The 11,327-nt window shown below is 39.0% G+C and overlaps 1 protein-coding gene across 1 annotated transcript; it reads left to right on the top strand.

Annotated features, from left to right (window-relative positions):
• Nucleotides 1-9,068: 9,068 nt before the first annotated feature.
• Nucleotides 9,069-10,604, top strand: LOC307118653 (uncharacterized protein; the record flags this gene model as incomplete). The annotated part of the gene is made up of 1 exon (XM_079804364.1): nt 9,069-10,604. A coding segment is annotated over one exon (1,536 nt), but the record flags the coding sequence as incomplete, so codon positions are not given.
• Between the last annotated feature and the right edge of the window lie 723 nt (nt 10,605-11,327).

The raw sequence follows: 11,327 nt of genomic DNA, 5'->3' as shown, positions 1-11,327 counted from the left end.
GGAGAAGAACGCATGTCTGGGGAAAATGCAGACCGGGGGAAGCACAACCCCCCCCCCCCGTCATTTCAGCCCCCTCTTCAAAACAATGAAAGCATGGCGAAGCGGATCACCACAGCTCTGCTTTCGCTGGTGAAAAAGTTAAGAAACTCAACGCTAAGCCCTCGGTACCGAGCAGTTCCCTCGCGGGGAGTACTTACTGTATTTTCCTTTGCTTTTAATTCACTTTAATGTACTGTATGGAAAATTTCTTAAATTAACTTGTGAGAAAATGAGATGCGCGGGACAGCGTCAGATCTGCGTCATGTTCGTCAGTGGCCGTTTTTAAAGGGACAGGAGCACTGATGATGTCTGTCATTAATGTTCATCAAAGAACAAAAGGAACAGAGACAAATGTAGCTTTAATGATGAATAATCTAGATTATTTATGCAGTTAATAAAGGTGTTGATAACTTTATTCAATTTCTATTTAGGCTATGTCTAACAGGGCTAGGCCATGGGTAAATATAACATTTATTATAATGGGTTTATGTAAAGATTGTTTTAAAAGTTTTTTTAAAGCCTAATAAATGTTAAATTGGTATCTTTCAGTGATACTGTAATGTAACGTCATTAATGTTTTACTAAGAGACATTAGTATCAGTGATACTGGCCTTCATTCATAAAAATCTGCTGTCTTTAAAATTGTATCTACATTAATTTGGAGAGTAACTGAAATTAATACAATATCAAAATATTAAAAACTCCAATGTTTTTTAAATGCAATTAATCATGATTAATTACAGAAATTTTTTTATTAATTTGAATTGATCTATTCACAGCACTAATATTTTGTTGTGACTTGAGGTACTTAGAGTGCAGTGTTATGTTGCATCATGCAGTATTTGTCTTGAAGTACAGAGTAAATGTTTGTTTGTTTCCTCAATCAATTTTAGGTCATTCCTATGTTCTATTATATTAACATTAAAAGCACAATCTTTTTACGACTAAAATAACAGTTAAGGATAAAAAAATATATAATTCCCAAAAATTTTAATGGAAAAAAATTTAATTTGGGGAAATAAAACGGAATTTGGGAAAAAATAAAACAGATTTTATAGGGCCCTAATGATGGCTGCACTGCTTATGAATGCTTTGTGATTTGCTCTTAGGTGCCAAAAAAAGATGTGTTGCTTACGCATTGCTTACACGTGCAGTATGAAATGGGTGTAACTCTCTGAAGGACATTGGCTCTCTAGGAGCAGGATTCCTTTACCCTTATTAAAGGGTTAGTTCACCCAAAAATGAAAATTATGTCATTAATTACTCACCCTCATGTCGTTCGACACCCGTAAGACATTCGTTCATCTTCGGAACACAATTGAAGATATTTTTGTTGAAAGCTGATGCTGAGAAAGGCCTCCATTGACATTCAGTACATTTACACTCACAAGACCCATAAAAGGCACTAAAGACGCCGTTACAAAGTCCATCTCACTACAGTGGCTCTACAATAATTTTACAAAGCAACGACAATAGTATTTGTGCGCAAAAAAAAAAATCTAAATAACGACTTTATTCAACACAAACTTTGGCCTCTGCCGTGAACTCACGAAGCACCACGACGCATGTGCGAGAATATGACGCAGATCCGGCATTCGGACACGTGACCCAGACGTGAGGAGATGTGTTTACAAGCAGAGGAAGACGCGCCGTATCTAAGCTGTTGAATTCTACATTGATCCTGCTTTAGGTCTCGTCGTAGAGCTCAATATGGGACTAAAGTGTGCATTTCATGGATTCCCGAACGCCGGTTCTGCGTCATATTCTCGCACATGCGTCGTGGTGGTTCATGAGTTCACGGCAGAGGTCAAAGTTTGTGTTGAATAAAGTCGTTATTTTGATTTTTTTTTTGCGCACAAAAACTATTGTCGTCACTTTGTAAAATTATTGTAGAGCCACTGTAGTGAGATGGACTTTGTAATAACGTGTTTAGTGCCTTTTATGGGTCTTGTGAGTGTAAATGTACTGTGACTGTGTTCGTGACTGTGTGCGTGACTGTGTGCGTGACAGTGTGCGTGACAGTGTGCGTGACAGTGTGCGTGACTGTGTTCGTGACAGTGTGCCTGACTGTGTGCCTGACTGTGTGCCTGACTGTGTGCCTGACTGTGTGCGTGACTGTGTGCGTGACTGTGTGCGTGACTGTGTGCGTGACTGTGTGCGTGACTGTGTGCGTGACTGTGTGCGTGACTGTGTGCCTGACTGTGTGCGTGACTGTGTGCGTGACTGTGTGCGTGACTGTGTGCGTGACTGTGTGCCTGACTGTGTGCGTGACTGTGTGCGTGACTGTGTGCGTGACTGTGTGCGTGACACTGTGCGTGACTGTGTGCGTGACTGTGTGCGTGACTGTGTGCGTGACTGTGTGCCTGACAGTGTGCGTGACTGTGTGCCTGACTGTGTGCCTGACTGTGTGCGTGACAGTGTGCGTGACAGTGTGCGTGACAGTGTGCGTGACTGTGTGCCTGACTGTGTGCCTGACTGTGTGCGTGACTGTGTGCGTGACTGTGTGCGTGACTGTGTGCGTGACTGTGTGCGTGACACTGTGCGTGACAGTGTGCGTGACTGTGTGCGTCACTGTGTGCGTGACTGTGTGCGTGACTGTGTGCGTGACTGTGTGCCTGACTGTGTGCCTGACTGTGTGCCTGACTGTGTGCGTGACTGTGTGCGTGACTGTGTGCCTGACTGTGTGCCTGACTGTGTGCCTGACTGTGTGCGTGACTGTGTGCGTGACTGTGTGCGTGACACTGTGCGTGACAGTGTGCGTGACTGTGTGCGTGACTGTGTGCGTGACTGTGTGCGTGACTGTGTGCGTGACTGTGTGCCTGACAGTGTGCCTGACTGTGTGCGTGACTGTGTGCGTGACTGTGTGCGTGACTGTGTGCGTGACTGTGTGCCTGACTGTGTGCCTGACTGTGTGCCTGACTGTGTGCGTGACTGTGTGCGTGACTGTGTGCGTGACTGTGTGCGTGACTGTGTGCGTGACTCTGTGCGTGACTGTGTGCCTGACTGTGTGCCTGACTGTGTGCCTGACTGTGTGCGTGACTGTGTGCGTGACTGTGTGCGTGACTGTGTGCGTGACTGTGTGCCTGACTGTGTGCGTGACTGTGTGCGTGACAGTGTGCGTGACTGTGTGCGTGACAGTGTGCCTGACTGTGTGCCTGACTGTGTGCCTGACTGTGTGCGTGACTGTGTGCTTGACTGTGTGCCTGACTGTGTGCCTGACTGTGTGCGTGACTGTGTGCGTGACTGTGTGCGTGACTGTGTGCGTGACTGTGTGCGTGACTGTGTGCGTGACTGTGTGCGTGACAGTGTGCGTGACTGTGTGCGTGACAGTGTGCCTGACTGTGTGCCTGACTGTGTGCCTGACTGTGTGCGTGACTGTGTGCTTGACTGTGTGCGTGACTGTGTGCCTGACTGTGTGCCTGACTGTGTGCTTGACTGTGTGCGTGACTGTGTGCCTGACTGTGTGCCTGACTGTGTGCGTGACTGTGTGCGTGACTGTGTGCTTGACTGTGTGCGTGACTGTGTGCCTGACTGTGTGCCTGACTGTGTGCGTGACTGTGTGCTTGACTGTGTGCGTGACTGTGTGCCTGACTGTGTGCGTGACTGTGTGACATGCATGTTTGAAGGAGAATATATAGAATAAAACGAGAAGACCCAAAATGCAGTCACTTTTCATGAACACTTACCATCTGCGATGCTTTACTTCCATCTCCACAGACGAGTGAGGCAGGTTCTTCAGTCTCCGAAGTTACCTGCGTAGATTAACAATAAACTATAAATAAATCTTTAACATGATTAAAGCTTATGTTTGAATAATTGTTTAGAGCAAAATAACATTTAAGAAATAAGGGTTATGAAAGTCACTAGTTTACTATTACTACTGCTATTACTTGCAGAAAATGCAGTTTGCATTTCTGGTTCACTTACAACTTACAAATATATTTATAAGAACCAATAAAACCATATACATACCATAATTGTTTTCCATTAAAACGGAAATCAAATAAAAACACTTCAAGTGAACTGTCATAGGTTTGGAGTCTTCTTTCATATTCCTCTTTATTAATGACCTCTCCTCGATATTCCATCAGAACATCTCCTTTTTGAAAGTGAGAAGTGGTGAACACTCCCGACCTAACAAAAGAATTAGTCTGATTAATCAGAGAAAAGTTTTAAATAAAGATTTAGAGCAGGGGTGGAAATCCCTGACTCAAACATAGGTCTGCGTTACTTACCTTTGAATGAAGTGATATATTTTGCTTCAAATCCATCCTTGTCTTTTTACACATTGATCATAATATACAGCCTCCTCTTCTGGGCCTTATTCCTGCAATTTTCTGCAAAGGTCCAGCAAGTCATTTTTTTGTGATTTATTGTTTTATACATAAAAGCATCTTACATAATGAAAGAAACATTCTGTGAAAACATATCCTTGATATTTTGAATACTGAATAATACTGAACTTAATGATTTGACAGACAGGGTTACAGCTGAAACATACCTGAAACCTTAAGACACATTATTTATAACTCATAGCGATCTATTAGCTCAGACTAAGTAAAATGACAACATTAAAGTTATCATGCAGTTACAGAATCTGTTGCATTTCTTAGGGATGCACAAATAATTATTTCAGTACCGTTATCATTCAGATTCAGATTAATGTGTTACAGTAACAGCTGAAGCTGAGAAGCATTACGACATTTCGCTAAATAATGTGATCTTAAACGACAGTAATTATAGTTAAACTAAAGTTTGGGGTAAAACTGTGGTTATTTAAATGGTAATCAGTAAGCCAAACAAAACATGGTTACACTTTTACTATAATAAAACCATGGTTTATTTTCGTAAGGGATGTTTCACCAAAGCTAACTTGATTAAAAGTTCATGCTCTTTAATTTCACAGTTGTCTTAATAACAGTCATAGTTTAAATCGTTATAAACTAAAGCAGATTTTAACACAGATAGCAGCTGTGCTGATCATTGATCTTACCTGTGCGACTGCGATGAGTGATGATATCGTCAGAAAAGACTTCGGTCAGGAGAAAAGGCTTCAGTGTGCAGTGTTTTTATAACTTAGTCCATGTAACATGTGGCTATTATTTTATACTTAGAATGATATATTTTCCAATACCGTCGTTGTCGTCGACCTGTGTTAAAGGGGCTTGAGTTTGACAAATTCCAACATTATGAGGACTTCTAGCGGTCAGCCAATCAGAAGCCGCGATTCATACACACGTATTAATAATTAATGAGGAGGCGCAGTACCAAGTCCGTCCTACAGAGGCGCACTTCCGATACACACGTCATACACAAATTCAGGTCTATGTGAATTATAAAGACATGTGGAGAAATTTTGGATTTTAGCTCCCCCTAGCTTCTGGAGCACTTCTACATTCCCCGAATTATGAGGACATCGGCCCTGTCCTCATAATTCAAAATGTCCTCATAATGTGGCGTGTATTCATGTCAAATGTCCTCGTAAATCACATAGGCGCACACACACACACACACACACACACACACACACACACACACACACACACACACACACACACACACACACACACACACACACACACACACACACACACACACACACACACACACACACACACACATAAACTTTTGTGGTTGATTGCATTTTTTTTCATAGACTTGTGGCAGAAGCACACCTGTGGAGGACACAGTGTGGAGAGACATTTCATTGCCATGAAATGCTACAAAATCCAGATAGAGATCAGGTTGAGATCAGCATCATGTCAGAGAAGTGCAGAAGAGTAATTCAACTGCTGGACATCTTCCAGAGTAGACGTCTCGTAACCACCAAGGTTTTTGACTACCTTGAGGATCTGTTCATGCACTTTGTGGCAAATGCACATCTACAGTATGAAGCAAGGGACTTGATCTGGCTTTGGCTATCAAGAACCACATCCTCAACAAAGTGGAACAGGCTTACAACAATGCAGAGGCCAAACTCGGCAAGTACATGTCAGATGGACAACCTGCCATTCATTTCCTGAAAGAAGTCAGGGTCTTTGATCCTCGTCACACTGCATTTATGGACGAGAGTGTGGTCAGCTACAAATACATTTCAGGATTCAGTGCTGTTCCTACAGAGGAATTGGATGCCTACTTCATCCACCTAGGTCCAGCTGCACTCAGAGCTTCAGTGTGTGAAGTGGTGGATTTGGATATTTTCTGGGATGGGTTGCAGGGAAGGCTGCCCGTACTGAGTGTCCTGGCCAAACGATACAAAGATGTCATCGTAAACTCAGCAGATGCTGAACACAGCAACAGCATCTACAAGCTGGTTTTGTCCAGCCCGAAGGAGATCAGTGTCAAACAACAACCTCAAAGCCTTGGTCTTCTTATACCACAACCAGAGACTAACCAGTGGAGCTTTTGAAATGGTTGAAGTGCAGGAAGATTTTGAGGAGGACATGGAGGATATTGAGGATTAGTCAGCTCTCAGAAAACTAGATGTCAGACTAGACAGCTGCACTTTACCCTGCATAATGCCATTTTGTTTAACTGTGCTTTGTTTATTGGCATCTTTCAACATGCATGATGCTTAATGTTTACTGTATAGTTCAATGCCTGTTTTTGAACTGGGTCAGTGTGTTATTTTTCTCATAGTGTGATTGAAGAGAGGCTTTGGCATTGTCATGAATATCTGCCAAAATTAGTTTTTACCTCATTAAAAAGATCTCATTTGGATTGATTCAGAGCATTTTGATAAGTCTAGCTTAAAGGGTTAGTTCACCCAAAAATGAAAATTCTGTCATTAATGACTTACCCTCATGTCGTTCGACACCCATCAGACCTCCGTTCATCTTCGGAACAGAAATGAAGATATTTTAGTTGAAATCTGATGGCTCTGAAAGGCCTCCATTGGCACAATGGCACGGTTCACTCTCAAGACCCTTAAAAGGTACTACCCATACGGAAATGTAATATATGTACATATATGAAATATACATATATTAAATATATCCACATAGAAAGTGAAAACATATATGTACATATATATCTGCCCATATATAAAACATATTAGAAAATGGAACAATTTCATATATTGACATATAAAACTAGCCCATATATTTTATGTATGTATAATACAGTATTTTATATACATGTCACATATATAATTATCAATATACATGACATATATTTCTTTGTATATATGTTCAATATACAAACTACACATATATGCATAGCATATTGCTTGCATACATGTTACATATATGTCCCTAATATATGTTTTTATATAGTCTTATTATATATTTTACATTTAAAATGAAATATATAAAATATATTTTTGATAAATGTATATGGAATATATAAGTGACATATATATATATATATATATATATATATATATATATATATATATATATATATATATATATATATATATATATATATATATAAACAGTGTGCACATATATTTTAAATATATGTTATGTTATTATATTATGTATATCAATTGCTAAATATTTTGAATTAATGGTGTAAACTAAACAAATGTAAAAAAAACATGCTTTCATAAATTTCGTACATATTTTTTAAATATAGGTTATGGATGTGTACTTACACACTTGCAATGCAATACATATGACATGCCTAAGCCTTAAATGTTAAACGGTGCAGTTAGCAAAAAATAAGTAATACAGTAAAACATTTAAAACATTTAAACTTTATTAAAACAGGCGATCCTCTGCCCATCTTTGCTCCTAAAGGATTAGACCTTTCTTGGATGCTGCTTTTGTACCAAATCATAATTACAATCACCTGTTGACATCACCTGTTTAAAATCACATCATTATTTAACCATTTTACCTCATTACTAGCCCTAAATTGCTCCTGTCCCAACTTTTTTTAAATGTGTTGCAGGTCTGAATGACATGAAGTTGACCAGACAAAACATGAAATATTTTGTGTTCACATTGTCTGCAATGAAATACAAGTCAAAGTAAATTGAGAAATCACTTCTTTTTTTTCTTATTTTTTGCGTTTTCCATACTGTCCCAACTTTTTCTGATTTGGGGTTGTATATATGTATATAAAAAAAAACTTTTTTTAATGAAATGTGGATTGTGTAGACTTGATAAAAGTTCAAGCTGTTCAAATAAGGAAAAGAAGGAATGAATTAATAAGGAAACCATAGGCATATAAAATGTATGTATGTTGTTTAAATAAATGGGCATATATAAATTAAACATATCGGTGACAAATATGGTCATAACATACAATATTTTATAAACAATAGTCATATATATCGTATTAATATATGTCAATATACTAATTTAATATGGAAAATGTATATATGTTATAAACTTATATCAACATATATCTAGAGATATGAATATATGTGATAGCAATATATTGTCTTATATTTAGCATATATGACGGCGTCATTTGCGATATAGGGACATATATGTCATATATTACATTTCCGTATGGAAAGAGGTGTTTTCTTATCCTTTTGAATGTCAGCAGCTGTTTTCCCTTCTCCGGAATGTAAGCTGATGACTGGGAGGCTGGTAGGATAAAAGATTCCGCTTTTTTGTAGTAATCTTCCAGTCACAGAGTTTCTAATTTCATCATTGAAGTCAAGAACAGTAGCTAAGCAGAAAGCAGGAAGCTTAAACATAAACAATTCAATATTAACCTTTTAAAAACCCTTTCATTTAAATGTGTAAGCTGTATATCTGTTGACCTGCCATTGCTTTCTCACTGAAACATGCAGGTCTATATTAGTAATTATATCAGTAATTTGTATACTAGTTTAAACCGACCCAGATGGGTCAATAAAAAACAGTGCTGGGTTGCCAAAATGACCCAAATTGTGTTTGTTTTTGCAGGCACTGTAGATTAATAAATGAATAAAATCATAACATGATGACGCTGAATCAATTTTCTCTTTTGCAGATCATATTGTGACATCACCAAAATAAATCCAGGTCCTCCAGCCCTTTACCGTCTGAACACTGAAAGAAAATATATTGATGATATATTGATATTGATATGGACGAAGAGACAGAATCAAGCAGATCAAAGTCATACTGATGGTGGGAGAAACCGGCTCTGGGAAAACCACCATCATCAACACCATGATCAACCACTTACTGGGAGTGAAGTTTGAGGATCAAGAGTTTTATCAAATCACAGAAGAAGAAGATATAGATGAAACACAATCCCAGACACATGAGATCACTGTTTATGAGGTGTTTGTTGAAGAAAACCCAACATCTCTGACCATCATTGACACTCCAGGATACGGACGCACTGAAGGATACGAGAAAGATGTAGAGATTTCTGAGTATCTGATCAGATTATTTTCACATGAGGATGGGATTGGTTATATTGATGCAGTGTGTTTTGTGATGAAAGTGTCTCAGAATCGTCTCTCTGGAAAAGAGCTTTACATATTTCACGCAGTTCTTTCTCTGTTTGGTAGAGATATAGAGAACAACATCGTGTTTCTACTCACACAGTCAAACGGACAACGTCCAACAGATGCTCTCAATGCCATTAAGAAAGCACAGATTCCCTGCAGAAAAGACGGGAGAGGACAACCTTTTCACTTCATATTCAAAAACCAGCAGAAAGAAGCAAGAGATGAACAATATGATAATTTGCTCAGATCAGCCTGGGAAATTGGAGAGAGAAGCATGAATGAGTTCTTGACACTCATGGAAGAAAAGAACAGAAAAAGTGTTCAGATGACATTAGATGTTCTGACAGAGCGAAAACGACTCGAGGCCTGTGTCTCTAATCTGAAGGAGAGAATCAATGAGGAGGAGCTAAAAATGAAAGAACTGACTGAGATTCAGGAAGCCATCAAAGAGAACAGAAACAAGATTGAGAAATATGAAAACTCTGAGTTTACATTCAGCAAAATTGTCAAAGAAAAAGTCTCCACAAATGATGAATGGTGGTGGAACAGAAACACAACCTGCTGCTCCGTCTGTGAGGAAAACTGTCACGAGAGCTGCTGGGAATTTCATCAAGAATCTTGTAAGGTCATGAAAGACTTTTTCTGTACTAAGTGTACAGGGAACTGTCATTTCAGCGCACATGTCACAGAGAACAAAAAATATGCAATGAGGGCAAAAACAGTCACTATGACATTTGTTGAGCTCAAACAGGAGTTAGAACGCACTGGTGAAAAGGCCAGAGACAATAGATATGAAAAGATTACAAAAGAACATGAACGTAACATGAAAGATTTTGAGAATAAGAGAAAAATAGAAGAAAATCTGAGGAGCGATCTGGAGAAGATTAAAAATGAAAAGTCCAAACTGCTGCATGTAGCTTATATGACCATCATGAGTCTGTCTAAGATCGCATTAAAAGCCGACAGCGCTTTCACTCTTCAACATTTGGAGTTCCTGATTCCCAGACTGAAGGAGGAGGGAGAAGATGAATGGGTGAAGAACCTGGAGGATCTGAGGAAAGCTGGAGAAGAGCAAAAAAACAAGGGGGCTTTACAGCATGTGATGGATTTTGAAGTGCAAAACTGGAACCAATTAATCAGCCGTGTAACTCGTAAAAAATGAATAAATGCAACAAATCTGAGACAAAAAAAACAGAAGCTGAACTATCAATGAAAATAATTCACTTCATAATGGATATACTAAACATATGAAAAATAAGACCATGATTGACACTTTTTCCGCCATTGACAAGATTTTCCATCATTTATGACACAACGCTTTGACAACGCTTTGGGTAGGGAATTTCCAGAACAAAACACAGGCGAAGAAGAAGCAAGAACAAGCGATAGGCACGGCAAGGCTTGTTGCAGGGCTTGTTTGGAATTATGAAAGGCGTGTGACTATACCCAAAGACTTCAGGAATGTTCAGATGGGAAAATTCCTCTAATTTATGATTTATCTGAAAACAACAATTGACATTTCTTATGTATTACGTGTTTCAAATAATCTGTTTTATTTCTCCACATCATTAACATGGCAGAACAGAACTCTATGTTTAGAACAATTATGGAATTAACTGGTTATGTAACCTATCACACTATTAGAAGTTGCATTAACTCATTTTACACTTGCTTCTAAAGTAGTGTTTTCATGTTTGAAACTATGCTGAGTTAGGTCCTTGAATTCACCATGTCTGTCACTTCAAAATAATAATTTGTCTTCAAAAGACTCCTGGTATTCTTTTTCTATACCATGTTCTGGTCTCTCTTCAGACCGACTGCTCAAAACTGGGGTGCCGACCCCTTTAATGGGTGTAATGATCTCATGGAATGAGATGGCACTTTT

The sequence above is a fragment of the Gobio gobio genome (assembly GCF_949357685.1).
Source record: "Gobio gobio genome assembly, chromosome: 2".
Taxonomy (NCBI): Eukaryota; Metazoa; Chordata; class Actinopteri; order Cypriniformes; family Gobionidae; genus Gobio; species Gobio gobio.
The sequence above is the reverse complement of the archived record's forward strand: the minus strand, read 5'-3'. Positions and strand labels throughout refer to the sequence as shown.